The 12,413-nt window shown below is 51.6% G+C and overlaps 1 protein-coding gene across 3 annotated transcripts in view; it reads left to right on the top strand.

Moving 5' to 3' along the window:
• Window positions 1-235: 235 nt before the first annotated feature.
• Window positions 236-12,413, top strand: part of HSH2D (hematopoietic SH2 domain containing) — a 15,591-nt gene continuing 3,413 nt past the window's right edge. Inside the window, exons 1-5 of one of the 3 annotated variants that reach the window (XM_032268674.1) lie at window positions 236-338; window positions 5,986-6,137; window positions 9,537-9,626; window positions 10,785-10,946; window positions 11,926-12,018. In XM_032268674.1, coding sequence (XP_032124565.1) covers window positions 6,013-6,137; window positions 9,537-9,626; window positions 10,785-10,946; window positions 11,926-12,018 — 470 coding nt within the window. In that variant the 5' untranslated portion in view covers window positions 236-338; window positions 5,986-6,012. Of the gene's footprint in view, window positions 339-5,985; window positions 6,138-9,536; window positions 9,627-10,784; window positions 10,951-11,925; window positions 12,147-12,413 lie in introns of those variants that run through there. The other 2 variants (XM_032268672.1, XM_032268673.1) reach the window with 2 other exon arrangements.

Here is a 12,413-nt window from a genome sequence, read left to right as displayed (position 1 = left end):
TAGATGCCAGGAGTTGGCAGGGCCCTGCATCTGTCTCGGTGTCACCCCTGTGTCCTCCAAAGAATAGGCACACAGTAGGCGCTCAATAACGGCTTGCTGGGGGCAAGGCAGGAGCAAGCTGTCCCTGCACCTGTGGCAGCAGCTGCTTTGCTGGACTGCAGACAGGGTGACTGGGCCTGTCCTTGTCCCGCCCCAGGGCTCACCTGCTTAAGGAAACAGAAACCGCCTGGGGCAGCCAGCCCCGCCCCATTGACGTGGGGACCCTGAATCGAAACCCAGCCTCCTGCCGGCGCTGCCACAGCCACCGTGAGGGCCTCGGCCATCCAAGGGTCTCCCAGGTATGTGCCCCAAGAGCCTCAGCCCCCCTCTCAGCCCCCGAGGAGACAGAGCGTGGGAGCCGGGCTAGGCCAGAAGGAGGGACAGGGCTGGTGGGTCCTGGGGTGGCGGGAGGGATTTTCTGGTAGCATGGGGGAGGGCTTCGTGGAAGAGGGGGCATTTGTGGTCACCACTGGAAAATGGAGCCGGAGTTGGGGAAAGGCAGTCCTGGCAGGAAAACGGCATGAGCAAAGGTGTGGAGAGGCGGGAGAGAGAGCAGGGAGGTCTTTAGGTCTGGAATGTGGGTAGCCAGGAAGTAGAGGAGGCCCCCGGCCAGGGTCAGGAGTTTGAATTTCAGTATGAGTTCTTTCATCACTAGATAGCTGTTCATCAGCAAAGACCCTTGCACCCTCCACTCTGCCAGGCCAGCACCAGGACCCAGAAAACGATGACAACTCAGATCCTTAGGCCCTGATCCTTAGGAGGCCCTCAGGCTAGTGGAGACAGCCAGATATACTCTACCTCCATGGGGTCATGGCTGGACCAGAGGGAGGAACAAAGGGGAACACTGGGGACAGAGGGGGGTGCAGGGCTTTGTCTGGGGGGAGAGGCAGGAAAGCTGCCTGGAGGAGAGGACATTTTCACTGGGTTTTGAAGGATAAATAGGAGTTCTTCCAAGTAGAAAACAAAGAACAAGCCTGTCAACATTATCCCATGCTAGGTCACAACTGGATTCGTGAATATTGTATATGTCTCTTTCTATATATACACACTAACTAAACATTCCTAGGTAAATATCATTATCCCCAGATTAAAGACAGAAAGACAGGCACAGAAAGAGGCTATGTGACTTATGTGAGGTCACTCAGTGGCTAAGTGGGGAGCTGGGGTTTGAACCCAGGCCATCTGGCTCCAATTCTGGGCTTTTTTGTTGGTGGTGGTGGTGGGGTTTTTTGGGGGGTTTTTGTGAGACAGAGTCTCACTCTGTCACTCAGGCTGGAGGGCAGTGGGGCAATCTGAGCCCACTGCAACCTCTGCCTCCTGGGTTCAGGTGATTCTCCCGCCTCAGCCTCCTAAGTAGCTGAGACTACAGGCACAAACCACTGTAATTTTTGTATTTTTATTTTACTTTATCTTATTTATTTATTTAGAGACGGAGTCTCACTCTGTTGCCCAGGCTGGAGTGCTATGGCTCGATCTCAGCTCACTACAACTTCCTCCTTGTGGGTTCATGCAATTCTCCTGCCTCAGCCTCTTGAGTAGCTGGGATTACAGGCATGCACCTCCTCATCCAGATAATTTTTGTATTTTTAGTAGAGATGGGATTTCACCATGGTGGCCAGGCTGGTCTTGAACCTCTGGCCTCAGGCAATCTACCTGTCTTAGCCTCCCAAAATGCTGAGATTACAGGCGTGAGCCACTGTGCCCAGCCTCCAATTCCAGGCTCTTAATTGCTTTGTCACCTTGCTTTATTAAACATTTCTTTTTTTTTTTGCGACGGAGTTTCGCTCTTGTTGCCCAGGCTGGAGTGCAATGGCGCGATCTTGGCTCACCGCAACCTCCACCTCCTGGGTTCAGGCAATTCTCCTGCCTCAGCCTCCTGAGTAGCTGGGATTACAGGCATGTGCCACCATGCCCAGCTGATTTTTTGTATTTTTAGTAGAGACGGGGTTTCACCATGTTGACCAGGATGGTCTCGATCTCTTGGCCTCGTGATCTACCCGCCTCGGCCTCCCAAAGTGCTGGGATTACAGGCGTGAGCCACCGCGCCCGGCAAACATTTCTTAATAAACCTCAGAATTCCTTCAGGCTGCACCCTAGAGGGTATGCTTGACATCTGGCTGGAGAAAGTCAATATTGATGCAGGGTGTGGTGGCTCAGGCCTGTAATCCCAGCACTTTGGGAGGCCGAGGTGGATGGATCACAAGGTCAAGAGAGCAAGACCATCCTGGCCAACAAAGTGAAATCCTGTCTCTACTAAAAAATTAGCTGGGCATGGTGGTGGATGCCTGTAATTCCCAGCTACTTGGGAGGCTGAGGCAGGAGAATTGCTTAAACTCGGGAGGTGAAGGTTGCAGTGAGCTGAGATTGTGCCACTGCACTCCAGCCTGGTGACAGAGCAAGACTCTGTCTCAAAAAAAAAAGAAAGTCAATATTGACTACCATTGGTCAACAGGCCCCACCTCCTCTTAGAAACAACCCAGCAAAAAGACCTTTTAAGATAGTGAAAAGTTAGATGGGGCCTGTGGGTAGGGGGAGTGAGCTCCAGTTTGAGAACAGAATTTAGGGTGAGTGGCCAGGTGCAGTGGCTTACACCTGTCATCCCAGCACTTTGGGAGGCCAAGGCAGGCGGATCACTTGAAGTCAAGAGTTCAAGACCAGCCTAGCCAATATGGTGAAACTCCATCTTTACTAAAAACACAAAAATGAGCCAGGTTGGGTGCCGCGTGCCTGTAATTTCAGCTATTCAAGAGGCTAAGGCAGGTAATCGCTTGAACCTAAGAGGCAGAAGTTGCAGTGAGCTGAGATCGCACCACTGCACTCTAGTCTCGGCGACAAAGCGAGACTCCATCTCAAAAAAAAAATAGGGTGAGCAGGCTGGGCGCAGCGGCTCAAGCTCACCCCTGTAATCCCACCACTTGGCGAGGCCGAGGTGGGCGGATCACCTGAGGTCAGGAGTTTGAGACCAGCCTGGCCAACATGGACAAACCCTATCTCTAAAAAAAAGGAAAAAGAAAGAAAGAAAAAGGGTGAGCAAGGGGGATCTTGAAGGAACTATCTAGCAAGATACAATCCTTTGGCTCATTTTACATTCACTTAATTCTGTTCTGCAAAACAGTGCTGCCTTCTGTCTTTCTCCAGCTTTGTCACTGACGCTCAAAGTCCCGTGGTACCTCTTGCTTAAGATTATCAAGAAAGTGTGTGAATTAATGATGCACCTGACACGTCATAGTTGTGCCATCAGTGGCTACTATGTGTGGTGATGTTGGTGGCGGAAGCAACTGTCTGGAGCCACATTTTTCTGGTGTTTAATGAAACCAAGGCAGCCAGGCACGGTAGCTCATGCCTGTAATCCCAGTACATTAGAAGGCTGAGATGTAGGCATCGCTTGAGCCCAGGAGTTCGAGGCCAGCCTGGACAGCATAGCAAGACCCCGTCTCTACAAAAATTTTTTAAAAATTAGGCAGGCCTGTAGTCCCAACTACTTGGGAGGTTGGGGTGGGAGGATTGCTTGAGCCTGGGAGGTTGCAGCCACAGTGAGCGTGAGCTGGGATTGCAGCACTGCACACTCCAGCCTGGGCAACAGAGGGAAATCCTGTCTCAAAAAAAAGAAAGGGCCAGGCGCAGGGGCTCACGCCTGTAATCCCAACATTTTGGGAGGCCGGGTGGATCACAAGGTCATGAGATCGAGACCATCCTGGCTGACATGGTGAAACCCTGTCTGTACTAAAAAAAAATACAAAAATTAGCTGGGCTTGGTGACGCGCGCCTGTAGTCCCAGCTACTCTGGAGGCTGAGGCAGGAGAATCCCTTGAACCTGAGAGGTGGAGGTTGCAGTGAGCCGAGATCGCGCCACTGTATTCCAGCCTGGGCAACAAGAGTGAAACTCTGTCTCAAAAAGAAAAAAGAGACCAGGGCAACCCTTTTTGACACCCACTACTATTGGGTCAGCTCTTTTGTTTGTTCACTTGCCACTTTGCCATTTCCTTATTCCTCTGGGGGCATTGATATTCACTTAATATTTAAATGCGCTATTCTTTTTTTTTTTTTTTTTTTTTGAGACGGAGTTTCACTCATGTTGCCCAGGCTGGAGTGCAATGGCGCGATCTCGGCTCACCGCAACCTCCCCCTCCTGGGTTCAGGCAATTCTCCTGCCTCAGCCTCCCGAGTAGCTGGGATTACAGGCACGCGCCACCATGCCCAGCTAATGTTTTGTATTTTTAGTAGAGACGGGGTTTCACCATGTTGACCAGGATGGTCTCAATCTCTTGACCTCGTGATCCACCCGCCTCGGCCTCCCAACGTGCTAGGATTACAGGCTTGAGCCACCGCGCCCGGCCTTGCTCTATTCTTAAATTTCAAAAGATTTATTTATAAAAGGAACTTTCTAGTCCTTGCAATAAAGGCATAACAGGCAGGCCACAGTGGCTCACGCCTGTAATCCAAGTACTTCGGGAGGCTGACACAGGTGGATGGCTTGAGTCCAGGAGTTCGAGACCAATGTGGGCAAGAAGGCAAAACTTATCTCCACAAAAAATACAAAAATTATCCAGGCATGGTGGCACATGCCTGTGGTCCCAGCTACTTGGGGGACTGAGGTGGGAGAATCACTTGAGCCAGGAAGATCGAGGCTGTAGTGAGCCAAGATGTCCAGCCTGGGCGACAGAGTGAGATCCTGTCTCAAAAAAGAAAAAGGGGAAAGGAAAGGAAAAAGGAGAGGAGAGGAAAGGAATGGAACACAATGGCACAAGAAGAATAAAAGGAAAAATCCTTGAAGGACATTGGGGAGGAGCCGATGAATGAATGTGTAAAAAGTACCAGGCACATAGTAAGTGCTCAAGAAATACAAGCCAGATTTTTGTTTGTTTGTTTTTGTGTGTTTGTTGTTGTTGTTGTTTTGCTTTGGTTTTTGGATTTTTGAGATGGAGTCCCACTCTGTTGCCCAGGCTGGAGTACAGTGGCGCAATCTCGGCTCACTGCAACCTCCACCTCTCAGGTTGAAGGGATTCTCGTTCCTCGGCCTCCCAAGTAGCTGGGATTACAAGCATGTGCAGCCATTCCTGGCTCATTTTTGTATTTTGAATCGAGACAGGGTTTCACCATGTTGCCCAGGCTGCTCTTGAACTACTGACCTCAGGTGATTCACCTGCCTTGACCTCCCAAAGGGCTGGGATTATAGGCCTGAGCCACCATGCCCAGCTACACAAGCCGGTGTTTTTGCTTGTTTGTTTTTGAACAAACAAAAAGCCTTGCTCTGTTCCCCAGACTGGAGTACAGTGGCACAACCACGGCTCACTGCAGCCACAGCCTCCCGAGCTCAAGGGATCCTCCCACCTCAGCCTCCTGAGTAGCTGGGACTACAGGCATGCACTACCACACCCAGCTAATTTTTTAATTTTTTTTTTTTTGAGAATGAGTCTCACTCTGTGGTGTGATCTCGATTCACTGCAACCTCCATCCCCCGGGTTCAAGTGATTCTCCTGCCTCAGCCTCCCAAGTAGCTGGCATTACAGGCATCTACTGCAATGTCCGGGTAATTTTTGTATTTTTAGTAGGGATGGAGTTTCACCATGTTGGCCAGGCTGGTCTCAAACTCTTGACCTCAGGTGATCTGCCTGCCTAAGCCTCCCAAAGTGCTGGGATTATATGCATGAGGCACCATGCCTGGCCAAATTTTTAAATTTTTTTGTAGCCATGGGGTCTCACTATGTTGCCCAGGCTGGTCTGGAACTCCTGGGCTCAGGCAGTCCACATCCCCTTGCCCTCCCAAAGTGCTGAGATTATAGGCGTGAGCCACAGCACCTGGCCCTCACAAGCCAGTTTTAAGCCCATTGCTCTGTCCGGCCTGGAGGACTTCTCAGAGGAAGAGGCGCCACAAACTGCAAGAATAGAGCAAAAATAAGAGGGACACCAAGCTTGATTCTTGTCTTCCCTCCCTTCTCTACCCAGGTGACCTTCGCCCCACCCCAGGAAGCCATGACAGAGGCCAGGAAGCTGCCCCCACCACTGCCCCCTCGGCTGGACTGGTTCGTGCACACCCAGTCGGGCCAGCTGGCCCAAGACGTGGTCCCCGAGTGGTTCCATGGTGCAATCTCAAGAGAGTGAGGACATACCCACGCCCTCCCCCGGCCCACCCACCTCTTTCCTTGTCTGCTTCTGCTCTGGGCAGGTTTTAACAGCACAGTTCTGGGCTTGGCTCAGCTCAGTGTGGCAAGAGGCTAAAATGAGCTCCAGACTCCCAGGCTTGCATCCTGCCACCTCTGTGGGCTCACCGTGTGACCTGGGGCAAGTTCCTTGCCCTCTCTGTGCCTCAGCTTCCTCTGTATAAGTGGCCAAAAGGCCAGCACTGCCAGGGACCTGGCAGCACCCCACACCTTGCCCAGGCCAGGCATTACCAATCAATGATGGCAGAATGCAGCCTCAGAATCTTTCTTCTTCTTTTTTTTTTTCTGAGACAGCATCTCACTCTGTCGCCCAGGCTGCAGTGCAGTGGCGCAGTCTTGGCTCACTGCAACCTCTGCCTCCCGAGTTCAAGTGATTCTTCTGCCTCACTTCCAAGTAGCTGTGAGTACAGGCACATGCCACCACACTTGGCTAATTTTTGTATTTTTAGTGGAGACAGGGTTTCACCATGTTGACCAGGCTGGTCTCAAACTCCTGGCCTCAAGTGATCCACCCGACTCGGCCTCCCAAAGTGCTGGGATTACAGGCGTGAGCCACCGTGCCTGGCCAGAATCTTTCTGAACACAGTATCCCAAGCAGCTGCTCTCAACCCATCAAGATACAACCAAGGTGCCCTTTCTTTTTTTGAGACAGAGTTTTACTCTTGTTGCCCAGGCTGAAGTGCAGCGGTGTGATCTCGGCTCACTGCAACCTCTGCCTCCCAGGTTCAAGCAATCCTCCTGCCTCAAGAGCACCTGGGACTATAGACATGCACCACCACGCCTGGTTAATATTTGCATTGTTAGTAGAGATGGGGTTTCACTATGTTGGCCAGGCTGGTCTCGAACTCCTGGCCTCAAGTGATCTGACTGCCTCAGCCTCCCAAAGTGTTGGGATTATAGGCATGAGCCACTGTGCCTGGCCCCAGTGTGTCCTTTCTACCTCAGACCGTGTGAGCTCTGAGGATGTGGGCATAGCACTAACTGAATGGAGAAAAGAACATTTATTGCCACTCTCTGTGTGCAGGAAATTGAGAAAATTCTGTGAAGGCCACAGAGAGGAAGTAGCGTTGGTCATGGCTTCTGAGTTCTGGGGCCTCACTATCCAACAGAAATGAGCTGCACATTGCAGTTTAGATAAATTTTAGTAGCTATGTTAAAAGAAGCAGCTGGGCACCATAGCAATACCTTTAGTCCCAGCTACTTGGGATGCTGAGGCAGGAGGATTGCTTGATCCCAGGAGTTCAAGGCTGGTCTAGACAGCATAGCGAGACTCCATCTCTAAAAGAAATTTTAGGCCAGGTGCAGTAGCTCACGCTTGTAATCCCAGCACTTTGGGAGGCTGAGGAGGGCAGATCACCTGAGGTCAGGAGTTCGAGACTAGCCTGGACAACATGGTGAAACCTTGTCTCTACTAAAAATACAAAAATTAACCAGGCATGGTGGCGTGTACCTGTAATCCCAGCTACTCAGGTGGCTGAGGCAGGAGAATTGCTGGAACCTGGGATGCAGAGGTTGTGGTGAGCCGAGATCGCACCACTGCACTCCACCCTGGGCAACCCGCCGAGACGCCATCTCAAAAAAAAAAAAAAAAATTAAAAAAATAGCCGGACATGTGGCACATGCCTGTGGTTCCAGCTACTCAGGAGGCTGAGGTGGGAGGATCTCTTGAGCCCAGGAATTCAAGGCTGCAGTGAGCTGTGATTGCACCTCTGCACTCCAGCCTGAGTGACAGAGCAAGACCCTGTCTCAAAAACAAACAAAAAATGATTCATGAAATAGTATATGTTCCTTTTTTGTGCTGTTTTGGAAATCGGTACAAATGGCCAGGAGGCTGCCTTCCTCTCTGTGAACTCCCGATAATAATGGTAAAATAGAGAAAACAGGCCGGGCGCGGCGGCTCATGTCTGTGATCCCAGCACTGTGGGAGGCCGAGGCGGGCAGATCACCTGAGATCAGGAGTTCAAGACCAGCCTGGCCAACAGGGTGAAACCCTGTCTCCACTAAAAATACAAAACACTAGCTGAGTCTGGTTGCCCGTACCTGTAATCCCAGGTACTTGGGAGCCTGAGGCAGGAGAATCACTTGAACCCGGGAGGTGGATGTTGCGGTGAGCTGAGATCACACCATTGCATTCCAGCCTGGGCAACAAGAGCAAAACTCCATCTCAAAAAAAAAAAAAAAAAAAAGAGAGAATAATAGTAATAATAATAGCAAACGTTTTGGGAGCACCTACCAGGTAGCAGCTGTCACACTGACGTTGCAAGTTCTTTCTGTTCTCACAGCAGCCTTGGAAGTGGGTTTTACTCTCCCCTTGAGGAAGCTGAAGCTCAGAAAGGGATAGACAATTGCCTGAAGTCACGCAGCTGATGGACAGTACAGCTGGGGTTTGAACTTGAATGCGTCTGAGTATACAGGTCCTTCTTTGCTACCTGTGACACCTTGATCTACCCAAAGGTGCCTTGATCGGGAGATTCCAGTCATTGGGAAGGCAGGCAGGTGCTGTGGGAGAAGGGAGGAGGTCTGGCCTGGGATCAAGGTCATCAGAGGCCTTCTAGGTCCTCTGTGGTAACATCCCTAGTCCGTGAATAGCTCAGGGTCTGCAACAACTGGGAAAAAAAAAAAAAAAAAGATGGGCTTGGGGTATTTGTTCATTTAGAAAACAGGCCGGCTGTAATCCCAGCACTTTAGGAGGCCGAGGCGGGCGGATCAGTTGAGGCCAGGAGTTTGAGACCAGCCTGGTCAACATAGTGAAACCCCGTCTCTACTAAAAATACAAAATTAGCCGGGTGTGGTGGTGGGCACCTGTAATCCTAGCTACTCGGGAAACTGAGGCAGATAATTGCTTGAACCTGAGAGGCGGAGGTTGCAGTGAGCTGAGACCACACTACTGCGCTCCAGCCTGCGTGACAGAGTGAGACTCCATCTCAAAAATAAAATAAATAAAATAAAACAGGCGGGGCGCAGTGGCTCACACCTGCAATCCCAGCACTTTAGGAGGCTGAGGCCAGTGGATCACTTGAGGACAGGCGTTTGAGACCAGCCTGGCCAACATGATGAAACCCCGTCTCTACTAAAAATACAAAAAATAGCTGGGCATGGTGGCGGGCGCCTGTAATCCCAGCTGCTTGGGAGGCTGAGGCAGGAGAATCTGCCTGAACCTGAAGGTTGACACTGCAGTGAGCCGAGATCACACCATTGCACTCCAGCCTGGGTGACAGAGCGAGACTGCCTCAAAAAAAAAAAAAAGAAAAATGAAAACTACCAGCCTTCTGCATGAATGGCCCCATAGCCCCAGGAGTCTGACTGTGTCATTTCCTTTTGTGTGTGCCCTTCCAGGGAGGCTGAGAACCTGCTGGAGTCGCAGCCACCAGGATCCTTTCTCATCAGGGTCAGCCACAGCCACGTGGGCTACACACTCTCCTACAAGTAAGGCCTGGGCCAGGGGCTAGGGCAGGGGCAGGTGGGCTCTGGGGCTTCCTTGGAGGGGGAAAGGGGTTACTGCTTCTCAGAGAACGGCAGCAACTGAGGCTGCGGGTCTGAGAACCAGGACTGCTGGGGACCTAAGATTGGCTGGCGGCTTCTCTCCCTCCACCCCTCACAATCTAATTAGTGATTCCCAGACTGTGTGTTAGGGAAACCCAGGGAAGCCCAGCTCCTTAAGACCTGGAAGCCAGACAAATCCAGAGGATTCCAGGCCAAAGGAATAAAAACCCAGTGGCTCAATTTTACAGTTACCCACAGTGGGAAAAGCTTCTCCAAGGCTCAGCTCTGCCATTATATGCTATGTGACCTTAGACAAGCTGCTCAACCTCTCTGTGCCTCCAGTAAAGGAATGTCACATTTTAATTCAGCGTATTCATGTGAGGATTAAACGAGATACAGTCAGGACATAGAGTGACATTAATATACATTTATTGGTTAACTGGGCATCTCTTGAGCACTTGCTGTGTACCAGGCACACAGCCTTAGTCTGGAGCTTTCTTTCTTTTTTTTTTTTTTTTCTTTTGAGACAGAATCTCATTCTGTCACCCAGGCTGGACTGCAGTGGTATGATCTCGGCTCACTGCAACCTCCGCCTTCCAGATTCAAGTGATTCTCCTGCCTCAGCCTCCCCAGTAGCTGGGATTACAGGCACCTGCCACTATGCCTGGCTAATTTTTGTATTTTTAGCAGAGATGGGGTTTCACCACGTTGGCCAGGCTGGTCTCGAACTCCTGGCCTCAAGTGATCCACCAGCCTCAGCCTCCCAAAGTGCTGGGATTACAGGCATGAGCCACTGTGACCAGCTTTCATTATCATTTCTATTGATTATTTACCCCTAGCCAGGCAATGAATTAAGCTTTTGCCTGTAGTAACATGTTTGATCTGAGGTCGGCCATTGTAGCCCTATGTTATAAATGGGGGAAACTAAGGCACAGTGAGGTTAGTAACTTGCTGGGTGTTGAATGGCTAATGAGTGAAGAAGCCTGCACAGGAACCTGGCATAGTCTGGCTGTAGCAGTGGCGCTGCCAGCCCAAGGGCTGGGGACTTGGAGCAGGGATGAGGGGGAGTGGGATGTTCCAGCCCTCGCAGTGTCTCCACAGAGGCCAAAGCAGCTGCTGCCATTTCATGGTGAAGCTCTTGGATGATGGGAGTTTCATGATCCCCGGGGAGAAGGTGGCCCACACCTCGCTAGACGCCCTGGTCACCTTCCACCAGCAGAAGCCAATTGAGGCGCTCGGGGAGCTGCTGACACAGCCCTGCAGGCAGGTGAGGGCGGGGACACATGTGGTTCACAGCCATCTCCTTGGGGCCAAGCCCCCCGGACCCCTTTGCTCCACACATCTCCATCAGGTCCTCTTGATTCTGTCACTCTCATGGTCCTTGGCCCCTCCAGCCCCACCCCTCCTAGTCCCTCTGCCCCTGACGGCCATGTCCCTTGTGGTCCCCGATTCCCCATCTCTCCACCCTCCAGGCCCATGTCAACAGGCTGATTGTTTTTTTTTTTCACAAGGGTTATGTACCAGGTATAATCTTGGCTCAAATGAAGGAATTGCATCTTTCCTTAGAAGGCATAATGGGTGTGACCTGGCTCCAAATAAACTTTCCTTAGAAGGCTCAGTGGGCGTGGCCTGGCTCCCAATAAACTGCTGAGGGCGGGGCATTTTTCCTTAGAAGGTTCAGTGGGTCTGGCCTAGCTCCCAAGAAACTGCTGTGGGTGGGGCATCTTTCCTTAGAAAGCTCAGTGGGTCTGGCCTAGCTCCCAAGAAACTGTTGTGGGTGGGGCATCTTTCCTTAGAAGGCTCAGTGGGCGTGGCCTGCCCCCAGAAACTCCTGTGGGTGGGGCATCTTTCCTTAGAAGGCTCAGTGGGCATGGCCTCCCAGTTCCCAAGAAACTGCTGTGGGCAGGGCATCTTTCCTTACAGGACTCAGTGGGTCTGGCCTGGCTCCCAAGAAACTGCTGTGGGTGGGGCATCTTTCCTTAGAAGGCTCAGTTGGCGTGGCCTCCCAGTTCCCAAGTAACTGCTGTGGGCAGGGCGCCTTTCTTTAGAAGGCTCAGTGGGTGTGTCCCAACCCCTAAGAAATGGCTGTGGTTGGGGCATATTTTCTTATAACACTTAGTGGATGTGACCTAGGTACTAAGAAACTGCTATTCAGAGGACGGTCCCTGAGACCTGCCTTCCAGGGTCGGTCCAGGACCTTTGCCCTCCCTAGTACTGAGCCACAGTCCCTTCCGCCCTGCAGAAGGATCCCGCAAATGTGGATTACGAGGATCTCTTCCTCTACTCCAACGCAGTGGCCGAGGAAGCTGCCTGCCGGGTGTCTGCACCTGAGGAGGTATGTATATGACAGGAGGCTGGCACCTCCCACCTGGCGGAGGGGCAGGAGCAGAGGTGGCCAACAGCTGCTAGAGGAGGCTCCTTCCCGAATGAGAATTAGATCCTACAGCTTGGTGCTTTAAACCTTTCCAGTGATTTCCCAACACTGAGATTAAAATTCAAACTGCAGGCTGGGCACGGTGGCTCATGCCTGTAATCCCAGCACTTTGGGCGGCTGAGGCGGGTGAATCGCGAGGTCAGGAGTTTAAGACCAGCCTGGCCAACATGGTGAAACCCCGTCTCTACTAAAAATGCAAAAATTAGCCAGGCGTGGTGGCGAATGTCTATGATCCCAGCTACTCGGGAAGCTGAGGCAGGAGAATCTCTTGAACCTGGGAGGCGGAAGTTGCAGTG

This window comes from Sapajus apella, unplaced genomic scaffold (genome assembly GCF_009761245.1).
Source record: "Sapajus apella isolate SASKATOON/1434 unplaced genomic scaffold, GSC_monkey_1.0 scaffold185, whole genome shotgun sequence".
Classification (NCBI taxonomy): domain Eukaryota; kingdom Metazoa; phylum Chordata; class Mammalia; order Primates; family Cebidae; genus Sapajus; species Sapajus apella.
Note: the sequence above shows the minus strand (reverse complement) of the source record. Positions and strands in the feature narration are given on the sequence as shown.